At 46.8% G+C, this 18,657-nt stretch overlaps 1 protein-coding gene across 9 annotated transcripts in view; it reads left to right on the forward strand.

Annotated features, from left to right (window-relative positions):
* The window catches only part of PTPN3 (protein tyrosine phosphatase non-receptor type 3), a 1,752,022-nt gene that overhangs the window by 497,199 nt on the left and 1,236,166 nt on the right, over positions 1-18,657 (forward strand). For 6 of the 9 annotated variants that reach the window (XM_085606835.1, XM_085606837.1, XM_085606838.1 and 3 more), the window contains 2 exons: positions 4,452-4,559; positions 4,637-4,679. In XM_085606835.1, the coding sequence (XP_085462961.1) occupies positions 4,452-4,559; positions 4,637-4,679 (151 nt within the window). The remainder of the gene's footprint in view (positions 1-4,451; positions 4,560-4,636; positions 4,680-18,657) is intronic. The other 3 variants (XM_085606836.1, XM_085606840.1, XM_085606841.1) reach the window with 1 other exon arrangement.

Raw genomic sequence — 18,657 nt, forward strand, 5'->3', positions numbered from 1 at the left:
GAGTATGACCTAGTAACTCGCCAGCTACATCTCACAAAATTGGCAACTTTGAAGGACCATTTGGAGAGTATTCTGCAGATGAGGATCTCTAAAGATGGGAAACTAGTAAGCTTGCCCATTTTGAATATGGTGAGGGGGCCAGTACATTTTTGGCATGGAAGGCTAAGACGGACAGAGTTCGTAATCTCATAAAACAAATCGATAATGAACATAATAATTCTTCGGCAGTTAACGATGAAGAGATTGGAGAAGCCTTTTTTACCTTCTTCCAAGATCTATATGAAGAAGAATATGAGGTAGATAGCAACTGTGTACGGGAGTAGCTAAGCCGGATTAATTTTACCTCCTTAAACTCCTCCCAACAGCAAAACCTTGAGCTTGAGATATCCCAACAGGAGGTTAGGAGAGCTATTTCCATCTGTAAGGCTGGTAAGGCCGCTGGGCCGGATGGCCTCCCTGTAGAATTATATAGATTCTTCGGAGAGGCGATCATTCCGTCCATGACAACTCTGTTCAACAAAATACTAGTTGAAGGTGCCAGACCTCCTACTTCATGGAGAGGAGCTATTATAACACTGATTTTTAAAACCAGGGACGTCCCCAGTCAATTGCGTGTCATACAGACCTATTTCCCTGTTAAACACAGATTATAAAGTCTTCACTAGAATTTTGGCCGATAGGTTGGGTGCGGTGGAGGGTGGTTTGTTACATGCAGATCAAAAGGGTTTTCTGAGAGGCAGGAATTTGTTCGATCTTACTCATGATTTTATTGGTGCTATTGATTTGGCTTCCACTTTTTCATTACCTTTGGCAGCAATGACACTAGATGCCACCAAGGCGTTTGATAGGGTCAACTGGAACTATTTAGCGGCTGTCCTAGAGAAGTTTAACTTTGGGACAAAATTTTGTCAAGTTATTAAGCTTATATATTCTGACCCTTCGGCAAAGCTTCTGGTAAACGGGAATTTGACCAAATCTTTTAGGATTAAAAGAGGAACCAGACAGGGTTGCCCCCTCTCCCCGCTCCTATTTGACATGTACATAGAGCCCTTTGCTCAACGTCTCAGGGAGGAGACCGGGATTATCCCATTTAGATTTGGAACATGGGAAGGGAAGGTAGCCCTGTATGGGGAAGACGTTTTAATTTTTACATCAGATTTGGAGTTGGCTTTTCCTCACGTCATCCGGTTAGCACAGGACTTTGGCCTAGTCTCAGGCTATGAGATTAATGCAGGAAAAACTGAGATCATGTCTTGGAATCTGCCGGGGTGTCGTTATCAAACCAAGAGTGAGATGAGATATTTTGGGGTGAAGAGTGTCCAGAATATAGATCAGATTACGGGGACAAATTTGGCAAATGTCTCAAGGGAGTGCCAGAAACTCATGAAGTCTTGGGTTCACCTCCCTTTGACTATTTTGGGTAGAACCAATCTAATCAAGATAGTAATTTTGCCAAAAGGCACCTTTCTTTTTAATACAATTCCCCTATATTTTGAGAAGCAGGCAATTGACAAGCTTCAGCAAGCTGTTAACTCATTTGTGTGGACCTGTAAAGCTAAGAGGATATCCAAGAAAAAGCTAAGGCGTAGGAGGGAAAAAGGGGACCTCACACTACCTGATCTCCAATATTACGCCTGGGCCTTCCATTTAACACACTCACGAATGTTGCTGAAATCCCCAGATTTTTCAGAGAGGGGGATAATATTCTCGACCATGCTAGATGGAGTAGGACTGTCTCAGGAGGTTTTCTTTTTAAAGATGGAGACCATAAATTCTTCAAAAAAAAGTTCTTTTGAGTATGGCTCGAACATGGACCAGAATCAAACAATGCACTGGTTTAGGCTATTTTTCAAGCCTGGCTCCACTGTGGGATTCACCGGGGGTTCCGGACTGCTTGAAGGATAAACTCACAAACTCGAATGCCTCGGACATACACATGTTTTGGGACTGCCCAGCTATCTGAATTCTGGGAGAGAGCTACTGGTTCGAGTAGTTTTTTTTTATTTTACGCTATCCTGTTGGCCAGACGAGAAATATGTAGGAGATGGGTTGAGACCATACCCCCCACACAGTCAGAATGGTTGTCCTCCTTGTATGAAACCTCTAAGACTGACTTGGCAAGATTGAAGAGTAATAGAAAGAAAGCCATTTGGGATTGTCTGACAAATTGGTCTCCTGGTTTAAATCACTAATCATTTTCTATTTCTAATATGATTTGGCACTTTAATTTTTGTGAACTATTTGGAAAATATTCTTTGATCCTATGATTATGCCTCGAGGGAAGCTCTCTGACTGCGATGGGTCTCACCTTTCTTTGGTTTCCATCTACGATTTTGGGTGAGCCGTCAGTAGCAGTTACTGGTTATGTGTAATCAGAAGAGAGTGCAACCCCCCCCCCCTCTCCTTGTTAACGAGAGGTCAGCAACATGAAATGGGCGTGTTTTTCTTCCGGTAGGCGGATGATGTCAGCTGGGCTTTTACCTCGAGGGCCTACGTCTCAAGAAACAGAGCAACGGTAGCGACATCCTGTTTTTTCCTAGTTGTTTGGGGTCAGAGGCGAATGAGGATTGAAAAAAAAAAAGAAAAGTGGGAGACGAGCACAACATATCACATATATTGTGTAAAGAGCAATAAATAGCAGCCAATAAATGTGCAAAATACAATCTGACAAAGGAGAAAATATTAATACTCCATAAAAAGATGACAGACGGGGGATAACAGCCCATTTAAAAGAATATGTAAAAGATTTAAAATATATGCATAAACTACTTTAAAAAATTGTATATAAAGTCAGCACCAGCCACGTTGTACAGAGTGCAGCTTTTATTATTTTAAACAAAATAACGGCGCAGCGCAAAAAGGTTTTATTACCACGAACGCACACGCTTTACCATTAAATACGTTTAGAAGAACAACTACGTGTGCTAGACAAGGCGTCACTCCCATGTGCTTGCACAAGGACCTGTGCAGTCTGCTGGGGCTGCAGCGAGTCCGAGTCAGCTGACCATTGTTGACTCATAATTTATTGTGATTAGGCAGCAGCTGTGTTCATGTTAGAGTTGATTAAGCAGTATTATAGTCAAGTCTAAGATAATGTACTTCCTTGCTGTAATATGTGCACCACACTCTCCTGATTCCTGGTGCTTTGCAGCAGTTTTTTGAGACCTTAGAGTTTCTCTTTGCTCAAATCGGCGTTATTTCTGATATTTATGTTTCCCTCGTTTTCATTGCTTTATTTTGCTTGCGAGAAAATGTCACACATAGTTGTTGAAATGTAACTCCTAATTACACTAAAATTATGAAAATGTTACACATAGCAATACAAAACCTTGGCAGCTATGACTTTGCATCAGTTTATGAACTAGAATACTAGATCGTTTCACAGCTACACTAAGAGGTGGAACATTGGGGAGGGTGCACTGCAAGCCAACGACTCCGCAGCAGTGTTCCTCTCAATCCATGCTCAGTTATTATCTCATTAGAAGTCATATGGTTCCTTTGAATCAAGCCTGGTTTGGGCGGGAGGTGCGATAAATTTACATTTTAGCAGTGTCACGGATTTGAGGGAAGTAGTGTTCCCTCCGCTCACTCAACATTTGTACTTTGGGACGACTAAACCATAGTGCCACTGTGGACGTAGGCGGCTGCCTCACGCCAACATTATTTAATATTTTACGGCATTCCGGGTCCCTTCCAAACCGTGCCTCATGAGGTTCACACCACATTCCAGCTCACACAACATTCCAGCTCACACAACATTCCCATCTCGTCATTCCGCATTGAAGGAACGAGAGAGAGAAACAATGCGTCAGTTTGGTATAGCGGATGGTACCAGCTTGGGAAAAGTATGTTAAAGCTGCAGTAAAATGTGTTTTAGAACATCGTTTTTTTATAATATAAACCTAAAGGGTTACTAGACCGACTGCATTTAGAAATGTAGAAAATGTATTCGACAGTTGTGGGCTTTCTCACAATCACAATAACGATTTCTTTGTAATTTCTTTGCAAGGAATTTGATTTGTGTCAGATGGTTTATGTTTTTTTTCGTCATGGCCACACTGGTGTGCAAAGAAGATACTTCTCTTGGCAAAGACATTGCTAATTACTGAAAGTACAAAGGACCTGCTTGAAATTAAGTTGGTCTCCTTGGATTAAGCCGTGTGTATGTATTATCATTATCTTCCTTGTAACATTTGATTAAATTGCTGTATGGTAATAATTCACCATGCCTTGCTGCACATTACATGAAAGTAGTCCTGATAAGTTGGAAACAGAAAGAGGCTTTGAAATGAATATATCGAAACAAGTTTATATTCATCACGAAGTTTAAAATCGGGCCTAATCATTTTTAGACACGACTGATCAGTTTCATGATGCCTTCACACATTTTAATGAGCTAATATAACTTTAAGTTACTATGAGCTTGATGTTGGGAATTCCTTTCGTTTCAGAAGCATGATGCAGGCCAGGCCTTGCTGGATTTAGTCTTTAATCACTTGGGTGTGACTGAGAGGGAATATTTCGGATTACAGCAGAGTGAAGATTCATTAGACGCTCCTGTAAGTATAATTAAAACAAAACGTACAGAAAGTAAATATTGTGTCTGTATTTCTAATGATTGTCTCTTATTCCACAGAGATGGCTTGAACCAAGTAAACCTCTCAGGAAACAGCTGAAAGGTTCGTACATCGCTTTGTTGTTATGTTATTGTGCTGTTTTGGTCATTTTTATCTAGACTAATTAAATTGTAATTTGAATATTTCATTACAATTGTGGTACATGCACTGCACATGGTTTTTGCACCCGTGAAGAGACGACTGGAATTCTGAGATTTGTTTTTAGTAGCAGTGTGTGTGATTGAACAATGCAGGAAAGTTGAAATTCTGTGATTTTTTTTAGATCAGTGAACTAGGCTGGCCCTCTGTGTGTTTGTGGAGAGGGTGTAGGACTTAGCCTCTGTTGTGAAGTGCCTAGGTTGATTTAGCGTGCATGAATACGTTAACAGTAGAGGCATAGACAAAAACATTTGCCAAAGAATACAGACAAACTTAGCACAGCTGTGGCTCTTGTTTTTTTAACTTTATTAACTTTCTTTCGGAGGCAGTGCTTTGGGCTTTTCCCTCAAGCTGGTGACCGTGGCACAGACTACCAGTAGAGCCTTTATTATTGGAGGGTTGTGGAGCTGAAAGTGAGGTCCGAGGGGACAGGGCTGGAGGGAAGGTAGTGCGAGTGCCGGTGTGTTTCATTAGCATCAGCTCTGCCTCACTGTATACTGATGGCATTGGAGGTTCATTAAGAAACTGTTAGCAGGTGCCGGCTGCACCTCGGTGACCACAGTCTTGTATGGTCCATCCAGGACTTCGGGGTAAACAAGGATGTAGCTGTCTCTAGATGTATGCAGTCTACTAGAGTGGTGTGAATTTCTGAGAGCTAAAAGAGTTAGACATTGAGCAGAGAAAGGTTGAGAGACTTGACTCCTTCCAGCAACAACCACTTAAATAGAAAGGTGATGGAGAGGATGAAGGTGCTGGCATCACTCCTGGTGGAGGTTATGATGTCACTTGAAGAACGGGACACTCAAGTGACGGACCCTATGATGACACGATCCACCAAACCACACTAAGTGGATATTATATACACCTCAGACTGTGATCATGTGGTTGAGGGTCTCTGAGACATTATTCCTGAGACTCTGGTATTGACCCTTGTGGTTCATCCTCCCCCTCTTTTTGATTGATGATAAGTATCACTTGTTAGCTGAATTAACCTCTGCTTCTCCCTCCCTCCATTTGTTTGATTCAAAATCCCTCCTACATCTCCTGAAGTGCCAGTTCTAGAGATGGTGGAATTTTTTTTCTCAGGACAAATCAAATCTCCCCAAACCATCTGAACACCTTGAAGGTCATCCGGCTAAGAATACATATATACTCTGATCTGCTCTACTCTTCTCCTCTCTCCTGCTACTGACCTTTGCCCTCACCTGTCCTTGCCCTTATGTTATGTTATGTCATGTTATTTTAATTTATAGCGCGCACGGATACTCACGAGTGTCCCGGCGCGATACCAACAAAAGGGGAGAGGTGTCTGGTTAAACAAATAGATGTGTTTTCAGATGTTTCCTAAATATCACTGGGTACTGAATATTACGTAGGGCAAGAGGCAGGACATTCCTGGCGACAGCCACCTTCCTTGTCAATGAATTACCACCAAGCTTCTGGTATTTAAATTGAGGAACCAGCGCCAACCAAAGGGACATGGAGCACAGCTGTCTGGAAGGAACATAGAAAGAAAAACGTTTTTGTAGATATAATGGTCCAAACCCATGCAGCGCTCTGTGAGCCACGACCAATGACTTGTACTTAACCCGTTCCGCTACGGGAAGCCAGTGCAGTGAATGTAGATGATGACGCACACTGCTCCTGGTAGAAATACCCAGAAGTAGTCTGGCCGCCGCATTTTGGATAACCTGCAGCTTTTTCAGTAAGTAGCCCGGGATGCCAATGTAAAGTGCATTAGCATAGTCCAACCGGGAAAAAATAAGTGCGCAGGTCATCGTTTCTCTCACTGCCTCAGAGTTTTGAGGAGACCAAAACAGTTGCCGGCCAGCTTCTTAATATGGTATGAGAAGGACAAGCTCTCGTCAAATCATACCCCCAAATTCTTGGCGGGTTTCCCTAGGGAGGTTGGCACTGGGAGCTCAGGAGGCCAAAGAGAATCTCGGAAATTAGGAGAAAATTTCCCAAAGAGGAGCATTTCGGACTTCTCCTCATTGCACTTTAGCTGTGCAGCTGCTAACCATTTAAAGATGGATGAGAGGCAATGATGGACCGAAGAGACCGACTCATCGTTATTATCCCAAGTAAATAGCAGCTGGGTATCGTCAGCATAGGCCATCACTTTGGCTCCCAAGCTCTCTGCCAGGTAGACTAATGGTGTAACATAAATATTAAAAAGGAGGGGACTAAGACAAGACCCCTGAGGCACCCCCGTGGACACAAACTGTGTAGAGGAGGAGCACGGGGCAACCAAATTTGTTGGGCCCGGTCTTCTAAGAAGGATCTGAGCCAGTTCCAGGCAGAGCCCGACACACCTATCTCGGCGATTCGTGAGAGGAGGAGAGAGTGCGGGACCATGTAGAACGCCGCCAAGAGGTCCAGCAGGATCAGTGGTGCCCTCCCGCAGGCATCCAGACACTCCCGAATGGCCTCCACGACCTCCACCAAGACCGACTCGGTGCTATGGGCAGCCCGGAACCCAGATTGTGCAGGGTGCAAAATACCCTCCCTCTCAATAAACTCAGTGAGTTGATTATTGACAACCTTCTCACACTCTTTAGCCAGCTCCGGCAAGAGGGAAATAGGTCGATAGTTTCCCGGATTGAGGGGATCAAGTGATGGTTTATTTATAAGTGGCAAGATCCTAGCCTGCTTCCAGGCCGCTGGAACACTGGCTGTCTGCAGAGATAAGTTGACAATGCAATTTACCTCTGTGTTGATAGTTTCTGCTGCTGCAGCAAGCAGTCTAGCAGGACAGGGATCAGAAGGTGAGCCTGATTTTAAGCTCCTGATTATTTTGAAAGAGTCCTGGAGATCCACTGCCTTAAACGCATCCAGGCAGTGTTCAGCCCTGGGGGTTAGAGGCAAGACAGATACCACAGTCTTATTAACACCATATAAAAAGGCCGCTTGAATAGTACGGATCTTATCCAGAAAGACATTTGATAAAGTATCACACCAGGTGTCAGAGGGTAATAACACACTAGCCGAGGCATAAAACTCTGAACAATCGAAAATAGTTCTTTTAATTTGTTTTTAGCAGAGTCATTCGACTGGAGTAGAATTGCCTTTTGGAGCCACTATAGCCTCATAATAAACTTTCTGATTGATTCTGAGCTTCAACTTAGCAGCCGAACAGTAGTCACTGCTTCGCCGCGCTTGCTCAAGAATCTTAGTCCCCACCTTGTTTATCTGTGAACTTTCCCTCGCCACTTGAGACCTAGCTATTTTGACTGATGCCCAATGGAGTTACCTTGTTTAGCTAAAGCGGAGACGGGCCGTGGATTCCCTCGTTGGACGTCACCTACCCAGTCGGTCTTTAGACAGACCTCCTTTTGTCTCTCCCGTCGTCTCTTCCCTCATCCTCCCTCTTCTCACCTCCCCTTTCCCCCTCCACTATTTTTTCTCTCCTTTCTCTCCTCTCTCAATGTATTGCTTATTTTTTGACGTAATGTGTAATTGTGATCACGTTCTGTTACATTGTGGAACCTAATGTAAAGCGCTCTGATACCTTCGGGTCTAGCCAGCGCAATATAACTCTTTACATAAATAAATAAATAAATAAATAGGAACACCAAGCAGCCTCTATTAAAGTACCAGGGACACCATCATTGTAATCATCAGAGATTTAGAGGTATACAACATTTTCTGACGGAAGCCGCAACAATAGTTGGCAGTGGAAAATCAGATTGAAGCTATTCTAGCCAAATCTTTTTTTAATGGCTTGGTCACAATGAGAAGCTCTAGAATTGTTAGGGGTAGGTGTCACGTTTTCTGTACCATACACCGCATGGTTGAAATTATTGGAGCGCGACAAGTCCTACGTTTTTTATTAAAAATTGACTACCAAGCTTTTTTAGAGGACATTAAACAGCCTCTGTTGGGATAAATATGGCGTGGCAAAATGTGCTCTGTATGAGTGGGGTGAGGATGTTTGTGTATTATATGGTATGGTTGTGCGACCTTACAGTGCAGTACACTCTCAAAGTTTCTTGGTTCCAATCAGGCTTGTTTGTAAAACCTTTATCTCAACCCTGGGTGGTTGTGGCTTCGAGCAGCAAGGCTTAAACAAAGTAACTACTGTAAAGCATTTAGAAGCACCAAACAACGAAATAAGAAAAGCACTCACGACACCAGTTTATAAAAATAGATTATATTTTTAATGAATTTTTAGACACCGAGATTAGCAAAATCCACATGAGAGTTCCAGAGATATAGATGGCTAAGCAGAACACAAATCTCAGCCATTTAGTCCAATGTGCAAACAAGCATTGGAGCCATAAAATGTTGAAACTTTTGAAAATTTGAAAGGGTTGTGTTCGGCTACTCCAGCCCGAGTGGGGTGACGAAATCCGACAGGGAGAAGCTCAGGAGGGGCACTAAGGAGTATTTGAACAGTTACTTGTTCACCAAAGCAGTCTCAGGTCCAGTTCCACACTTTGCATCAGGACCGCCTTAGACTTCAATGAAGTGGTGCTGATGTTGGGGATTCAGGATTCTGAAAGATGCTGTGGGGGCTGTGCGGTAGACAGGGGTGGTCTTGCGGTTATTCTTAGCTCCATGGGTAAGGTAGGGCGGCTTTGGCCACAGGTTTCAGTGTCCCTTAAAGTCCTCTTTGAGCCAGTAGAAGGCCTGATGTGGCTGGGCTACAGAGCTCCGTACGTCAGGCAGTATCCTTTGGTGAAGGCTGGTGTCCCTGTTGGGTGACTCCTACTACGCCCCCTGGTCAGGGAGACTGACTTGGGTGAAAATTTTGGCCATCGAGGGTCAGTCTCTTGGGATGCCCAGTGGCGATTCTGAGAAAGTGGCTACTGACTTACTGGAATGGGTTTCTTCAGCTTTGATGACCCAATGCTGAATCCAGGGGGTCAGCCGACTGACTCTTGTGTCACTTCTTTGGTCTGGGGCTCGGGAGTGCAGTCCAGCAGACGGGGCAGCCTCTTATGCCAGGTACAGGTGCCGGCAGGGTAGTCTCTGCGCCTAATCCGCCGCCGTTGAGCCTCCCCTCCTCCTCCTGGGAGGTGTTTGATCCCCCAGCTTGCCAGTTTCCTCCGTTGCGCCTCTGCCGGTTACCTCTGCCTGATTGTGATCTTTGTCATCATTGTGTATTATTTCAGTACTGTTTCGTGCTATTTTTGGTATTCCTCTGTGTTTTTACTTTTACTTTTAGTGTCAGTATCTGTTTGCTGGGCCGATTTCCGTCATCCTCCCCGCGCCCATTTTCCTGCCGCTGCTGCCCCTGTGGCCCGCCCCCTCCACTGCCGATCCCGCCTCCCTGCTGATCTTCCCTCCCCTCTCCCCTACTTAATGGCGGTCACTGTGCAGTTGTGCCGCTGGTGCGCCGAAGGCAAGCCCGTCTGCACCTAGTCCGCGGTCAGCGCCAGGACCCCTGGATCGCCAAGGCCCGCTGATATGACTCCGCCGCACTGTACACACTCAACCCCGGAAGACACACCGGCTGCCAAAGATCCACACCCAACACAACCCACAGACAGTTCTCCTGCAGACACTGCCGACGATCCTTCACCATCGACAGCGCCCCCACGACCGCCGAAGGTCCCCTGAACGCCCGCAACACTGAAGCCCTGAAATGAATCCTCCTCAACGTGCGCTTCCTACACAGACACGCCGTAGAGATCTGGGACCTGATCGACAGCCTCTCGCCCGATGTCGCCTTCTTCACGGAAATCTGGACCAACGCCACCTCTGGCCCCGACATCGCCACCGCCATCCCCGACGGATACAAGATCCAAAGAAAGGACTGCCCCCACCGCCCAGGAGGAGGACTCGCCATCGCACTCAAGACCCCCCTCCAACACAGAACACCTCCATTTCCAGATCACACCAACCCCAGGACCACTCTACGCGGCACCCTCGCCTAAAGACCCCCGGGACCTCGCACCCAGTCCGCAACTACCATTACTGACCTCGTCGCACCCCACGCCATCACCTCCATGGACTACATCCTACTCGGAGACCTGAACTTCCACCTCGACAACTGCAGCGACCCCGACTCCACCACCCTCCTCGACAAACTCTCCAACCTCGGACTGAAGCAGCTCATCAACACCCCCACTCACAGAGCAAGACACACCCTCGACCCCATCATCACAGGAGGGACAAACATCCACTTCAGCCACACTACGCAGCCCCTCTGGATGGACCACCACTGCGTACACTTCACCATCAACACCACCACCGCATCCGCGCCAGCCCCGCCTCCCTGCCACGAAGGAACTGGAGCAAGATCACGGAGGATCACCTCAACACCACACTCCTCCTAGAAACCCCCCTGTGCCACGGCCGATGCCAACTCAGCAGCCTAAGAACTTCACCGCTGGATTTCCAGCTGCGCCGACAAGCTCGCACCCCTCCGCCACCCTGCCAAACAACGCCCCCTGAAGGCCACCTGGTTCACCACCGAACTCCAAGAAGCCAGGCGCTCCTGCAGACGGCTCGAGAAAACCTGGCGAAACAGGAAAACCACGGAAGACCTGAACGGCCACAGGAGCACACTGAAGGAATACCACCAGTGCATAAGAGACACCAAGGGGTCCTTCATCAAGAACAAAATCCACACCAACGTAACCAACGCCAAAGGACTTTTCAACGTCATACAGCAATTCACCAAACCCCCCAGCGAAGCCACGGACATCCACCATCCAAGGAACTCTGCATCAAGCTCAGCTCCTACTTCCATCTGAAAATCAAGGCCCGACAATTTCAGCGAACAGACGCCAGACACCACCCCCCTCCGCACCACCGACAACGAGCCAACCCTCACGACCTGGAACCCCGCCACTGTCGAACACATCACCGCGACCATGAAGAACACTCGCTCAGGAGCCCCCACGGACCCCTGCCCATCGTACATCTACCACAGGGCCGCCGCCGCCATCGCACCCGAACTAGGACAGACCATCAGCGCCTCCTTAGAATCCTGTATTTTCCCAGAAGACTGGAAGCTGGCAGAGGTCAAACCCCTCCTTAAGAAACCCATGGCTGACCCGATGGACCTGAAAACCTACCGGCCCATCTCTTCTCCTCCCCTTCGCTGCCAAACTCACAAGAGACTTGTAAACGCTCAGCTGACCACCTTCATCGAAGAGAACTCCATCCTAGACTCCTCCCAGTCCGGATTCCGCAGCAACCACAGCATCGAGACCGCTTTCCTCGTCGCCACTGATGACATCCGCATGCTACTCGACCAGGGATACACTGCAGCCCTCATCCTACTATACCTCTCCGCAGCTTTCGACACCGTCTCACATCGCACTCTCTCAGCCAGACTTCACAACGCAGGGATACGAAGAACCGCCCTCAAGTGGATCCAATCCTTTCTCTCCGGCAGAACCCAGAGGGTCAGACTCCTTCCCTTCCTCTCCGAACCCACGGATGCCAACTGAGGAGTACCCCAAGGATCATCGCTCCGCCCCTCACTCTCCAACATCTACATGGCCCCCCTCGCCGCCCTCATTAGACAGCATGGGCTCAGCATAGTGTCTTACGCCGATGACACCCAACTCATCCTCTCCCTCACGAAGAACCCCGAAAACACCAGATTCGGCTTCCAGGAAAAAATGAAGGACGTCACAGCCTGGATGAAAGATAGCTGCCTGAAGCTCAACTCTGAGAAGACTGAGGTCCTCATCCTCGAACCCTCCACCTCTGCCTGGGACAACACCTGGTGGCCCTCCGCCCTCGGGACGCAACCCACCCCTTCAGACCACGCACCGAACCTCTGCATCATTCTTGACTCCTCCCTCACCATGACCCGCCAGATCAACTCCGTCACCTCAACCAGTTTTAACTGCCTTCGCATCTTACGTAAGACCTTCAAATGGTTACCCCCGAATGCAGAAAGACCGTCACCCACGCACTCATTACCAGCAACACCCTCTACGCCGAAATCAACAGAACTCTTATACACAAGCTCCAAACCATTCAGAACGCCGCAGCCAGACTCGTCCTCGGGACCCCACAGCACGAACAAATGACCCAACACCTACGAGACCTCCACTGGCTCCCCTTCGAGAAGAGAGTAACCTTCAAACTCCTCAACCACGCCTACAAATCCCTCCACAACATCCCCAGGTGCTAGACTGAATCCAGAAACTTTCATCACAGCTCTCCTCTGCCAGCTTGTGGCACTGGCTCCATCTCTGCATTAAAAGTGGTACAGGTGTGACATCGCTGTAACCATATAGCTACACACCGTTGGTTCCCTTTTTTCCGCACCCTTTAACTCAGATTAGATCTACTCTCTGTGATTCCTTCACATTTCTCAACATTTTTCAAACTTAACATCAGTGCAGTGTTGAGAAATATCTTCCCAGAAACATCATACGTCCATAGACAACCCCCAAAAAGGTCTGCCTGTAGTTTGAGGGGCCAAGCATGATACAGAGTTGTGCGACAATTGCAGCCTCATGCACTTAAATACCGTTAAAGTGGCCAATCCTTTTATGGCCTGCATATTCGATAAGTGTCAGGCTCGATGTCGGTTGCAGTCAAGGTCATCCTCGAAATCCAGTTCCTTGATGTCCTCCAAGATGAAGAGGAGGAAGCAGAAGAAGAAGAGGAGGCGAATGGGCAGCAATGACACTCAAAAATGTTGCTTGCATGGACGTCAGTTCACAAAAATGCCAGGGGTAGCGTTAGTGACGATACATGCCCTTTATCCCAGATTACATCACAAAAGTGAAATTATATGACCTTTCTCATCTGTCTCTTTATAGCCTCTATCACCTGTCTCCCACCCATGTCCCACTCCATCTGTTTTTCGCCTGTCTCTTTATCACTGCTCTACTTCTCCTCTATCTCCCCACCTTTCTCAGGTGTCACTGTCTCTTACTTTTCCGCCTCTTTATCATAGCCTTCCCCACTGTCTTACCCTCTTTCTCATTAGTTTCTTTATAGCCCCTCTTTTTCACCAGCTTCTCCCCCCCTTTAGTTGAATTATCTCCTACACCAATCTGCTTCTTCATCACCTCTCTCACCCACGTTTCCCCCTCTTTCCGATTTCTCTTTCTGACCTATCTGCTGTTTCTCAGCTGTCTCTCTCAGCCATTTGTCTCCTTGTCACTTTTTTTTTTACACTTGTCTAAAACCTTTTCTGTTGCTCTTACTATGTCTTTCTCACTTCGGTCGTGTGCCAACCTTTCTCACATCTGCGGCGCTCTATCACTCTTATATTGTTTTCTTCTATGTCAGCTGTCTCTTTATTATCTCTCCCACACACACACACAAAAAATACAAAAACAGCTGTTTTGTCTGTCACTGATCTGCCACTAGTGTCATCTTCCTATCTTCTCTCTGCTTCCACTAGTCTCTCTCTCCTCTCTCATTCTCTTCTGTTTTCACTCTTGTTTCTCCTGCGCTGATTTTCCTTTTTTCCCTTACATGCTCCCAGACAGTCAAAGAAGTGGAGACACTTTTTTGCTGACATTTTGTTTCAGTGTAGCCTGTGTTCTAATCTTGAATGCATTTATTGGTTAAACAGTCAGATGTCCGTGGTAACTGCAATCTTCCGAAAGTAAACAAGACTTATTAAAGCCCTGTTTAACTTTTTTTTTCCTTCTACTGACTTTAGGACATTGGGGTTTCAAAGGCAGTGCCAGGGGTTGCAAAGGGCAAGCCATGGGTTGCAGCTTAGAACCCTAGCGACTCCTAAATGACATCTGTTGTAGCTTAATATCCTGAGGAAAGACACCTCAGTGCTCTATGCCTACGGCGTTGTCCTCTGAGCGGGAACTTGAGAACATCGCTCCACCCGAGAAACCACTTCTAGCAGCGCGGTTTACTCTGGCACCGAATGCTGTGCCCATTCAAGGCCTGCCCCAGCTCCCTTTTTGACTGAGAGTCAATATCAAACACAAGGAGATAATGGACGGAATGCTGAAACTTTTCAGACACTCACCCCCAGTCACAGATCTAGGTTGAATCCATCATTGTTCCTTAGCTCACTTCGCCACCTCAGTACAGACATGGCCATATGCAAATCAGTCTGACCCTGTGCCTCATGGGAACAGTCTAGCCCGAACTGCCAAGCCAGGTCTTCCCTGAACCGGAAACAAGCATCCTGGGACCGGTTTCAGGGTAACACCCCTCATCAGTCAGGTTAGCTTGATTCCAGCGGCAAAGTGAGCAAGGGACCCACGTCTGGGCATACCCTGCCAACTTAGGGCAAACAAAGCAAACACAAGGAGATGATGGACAGAGCCATGAAACTTTTCAGACACTCACACTCACCCTCAGTCACAGATCTGGATTGAATCCATCATCGTTCTTCAGCTCACTTCGCCACCGCAGTTCAGACCCAGCTATATGCTAATCAGTCTTGACCCTGTGCCTCTTGGGAACAGTCCAGCCCAAACTGCCAAACCAGGTCTTCCCTGAACCGGAAACACGCATCCGGTTTCGGGGTAAGACCCCTCATCAGCCAGGCTAGCTTGGATCCAGTGGCAAAGTGAGCAAGGGACCCTCGTCTGGGCATACCCTGCCAACTTAGGGTGAACAAAGCAAACACAAGGAGATGATGGACGGAGTGCTGAAACTTTTCAGACACTCACCCCCCAGTCACAGATCTGGATTGAATCAATCATCGTTCTTTAGCTCACTTCGCCACCTCAGTTCAGACCCAGCTATATGCAAATCAGTCTTGACCCTGCGTCATGGGAACAGTCCAGCCCGGACTGCCAAGCGTCTTCCCTGAACCGGAAACAAGCATCCTGGGACCGGTTTTGGGGTAGCACCCCTCATCAGCCAGGCTAGCTTGAATCCAGTGGCAAAGTGAGCAAGGGACCCACGTTTGTGCACACCGCCAGCTTTTCCATTCTTGGCACCAGAGCCTGTATCAATTTACCCAGAGATTCTGGCACAAATCTGGCAGAGTTCCTCCAGGCCATGATGGCATTGTTCTTGTAAGCAACAGTTCACTCTGGTGCACTTGTGTGCATCTTAGGACCACCTAGGGGCCACGGTCTGCCCTCTGCACCATTCAACCCTAGACAAGCCCCTCATGGAATGCCTCTGCCATCATCTGGAGCCGTTCTGGCCTCAAAACCCTCACCAACAGGGCTGATACAGATGTCATCTCCAGTATCTCCTCTAGCACAGCCATGTAAGCCTGGCAGGTCTCATGCGGTCTAAGAGAGAGGTCCCGAAGCCAGCGGTAGAGGCCTGGTACAGAGTAGCATCTCACCCTGGACCCACACTGTGCCAAACCTATCGGTAAACTTTAAACAATATTTTTAAATCTGATTCAGACCACATCCAGATGCTGGAAGCAGAGCCTCATAGTGATGATTATAGTGGTGAGTCAGCCAGTGTTCTGCCCCTTCCATCTCCAGACTGCTTATTTCCTGACTTTGCAGAATGCTTGTTGGCTGAACACACCCCCTGAGATAGAACTGGAGTGTCTTGCAGGGCTGTTCCCACTGGAAGGTATTTTCTTCTTGGCTGTCATAAGTCCTGCAGCCTACTTCAGCAGCATCGGATATGCTTCTACAATTTAATGAGGTCTTACTTCACCCAATAAGGCGGCCGGGCCAAAGTCTCTCTCGAGCCATGAAAGGACTCATTGCCATGGATTATAGGCTGGCTCCAGGGATCCTGTCTTTCTCTTAGCGCATTCCTCAGCCGAAATCTGGTGGTGCGGATCTTGCATTGTATCTAAGAGCAATCTAAGGTGCGAAACGATATGCCCAGACATGTGTCCCTTTCAACCCCAGACAGAAAAAGATTGAAGATGGTTGAGAAAAGCTTCTTTGTTGGTAGCTTGGCCTTGGGATCCATGAACTTCACATGTGCTCGCCAGATATACCCATGCCTTATGGGACTTGGCACATATGGTGGTATCATGTGTACTGGCCAACCTGAAAAACCATTTTTTGAAGGTGGTGAGAGATGGACTGAACACCACTGGGCATATCATCAGGGTAGTGCTGGGCAGAGTACACTATATGTTCAGAGCCATGGATTCTTCCATAGCATTGAGGAGGCCCGCATGCTTTTCCAGTGATGTGAAAGTGAGTCTTATGGACATGCCATTTGGCAGGGCTCACCTGTTTGGAGACAAAGCCAACTCAGTCTTGGACAGGTTCAAGGCGAGTAGGACTACTGCCCAATCATTGGGGCTGCTGTGCCAAATACGAGACTACATACAGTCTTTTACGTTGCGTGTCTTCTCCAAGTGGTTTACCCTTTCACCAGCCACAGCCTTACCAGCCTGTCCAACTGCTGAACTCATTTCTGTGACAGTACAGGGGTAGAGTTAAAGGAAAAGGCAGACACGCCCAGAAACCCTCCTCCTATTCTCCTTGTCTCCCCCTCTATGGAACGCCTCTCTGGCTCCCTCTTACCTGAACATGGCAGCCAGTTGGAGTAAATTTGTTTTCTTGTCTGCAGACATGGAGGGCCATTACATCAGACCAATGGGTCTTGCAACTAATGGAACACGGTATGCCGTTCCCATCCAGCACGCATCTCCCCAGGTCCCTCCCCTTCATTCCGTTCATTTTGAGAATCACCTTCGAACTATGCAGCAAGAAGTGGCAGCCCTGCTTCTGAAAGGTCAGTAGATTTAATTCCACAGCAGGAAATTGGGCACGGGTCCTGCTCTGCAGTTTCTGGTTTCCAAGAAGGATAGCTGTCTTCATACGATCCTAGACATCAAGCTCTTAAACTTTTGCTTTCACATGGAAAAGTTCTAGATCCTGTCCCTGGCTAAGGTGCTTCTGCCATTAAAAGCGTAGGACTGGCTGATGTCTTCCAACTTGCAGGATGGGCATGCTGTTCATACATCTGATAATCAGTGGTCTCCCAAAAAATGTTTGTAAAGATTTTTCAATAAGATTTTTATATGGTTACTTGTTTATGTTAGGTTATTATTTTTTTGTGTTAAAAATCAAGTCCATAAGATGCTTCTGTCAAATATATGTATAAATGCACCCGACCAGAAAGAAACATGAGTGCCAACAGATAAAATAATTTTTTGAAAGGTCAAGAATAAAAGCAAAATAATGATAGCCTCGACTTGTGTACTGTACCCATGCAACACTCACCCCTTAATCAAGAGAAAAAGCAATACATGCAATTGTATCCAAACACCATGTATATTTCTCATCCTTTGCAAAAAACCTATGCTGGAAGTTCATGCCATTATGAGCATTCCATGATAAAGTAGTAAAAATAAAAGTATGAAGCCCTTGTTTTTTTCTAATTTAAGGTCATATGTTTTTTGCTGTAATCTAAGCTAAATATTGTTTTTTGTTTACAAACCACTTACTATTAGGACATTCTTTGTGTATTTTTAAATGTTTCATTGATTTTCCATGAAGAAACATTACCAAAACATCAAGACCCCAGTAGCTATAGACCCATTTTGAGACTAACCTTGCCAGCGAAAGTGTTGGAGAAAATACTAAATGCGCAACTTACAACATTTATCTCCTCCACAGAACTTCTGGACCCATCGCAATATGGTGTCCGGGAGGGGCATAGTACAGAGATAGCATTGGTTATGGCTACTGAAGAGCTGAGATCAATTCAGGATGGTGGGGGGAAGGCTGCCCTGATTTTACTAGCTCTTCGGCGGCTTTTGACACGGTGAGCCATGTCATCTTAGTCAACATGCTCTCAGAATTAGGAATCAGAGGCACAGCCCTCAAACTGTTGTCCTCTTTCCTTTCTGATAGGGCTCAATCGGTAGAGGCCAGAACCTTTTCCTCAGAACAGTTTATGCTCCTGTGTGGGTGCCATAGGACTCCGCTTTAAGCTCTACGCTGTTTAAGCTATATGTTTTCCCTCTGACTAAAATCATCAGGCAATTTGGCTTCTCATTGGTCTCATATGCTGATGATACCCATCTAGTAGTGTCACT

This window comes from Triturus cristatus, chromosome 5_2 (assembly GCF_964204655.1).
Source record: "Triturus cristatus chromosome 5_2, aTriCri1.1, whole genome shotgun sequence".
Lineage (NCBI taxonomy): Eukaryota > Metazoa > Chordata > Amphibia > Caudata > Salamandridae > Triturus > Triturus cristatus.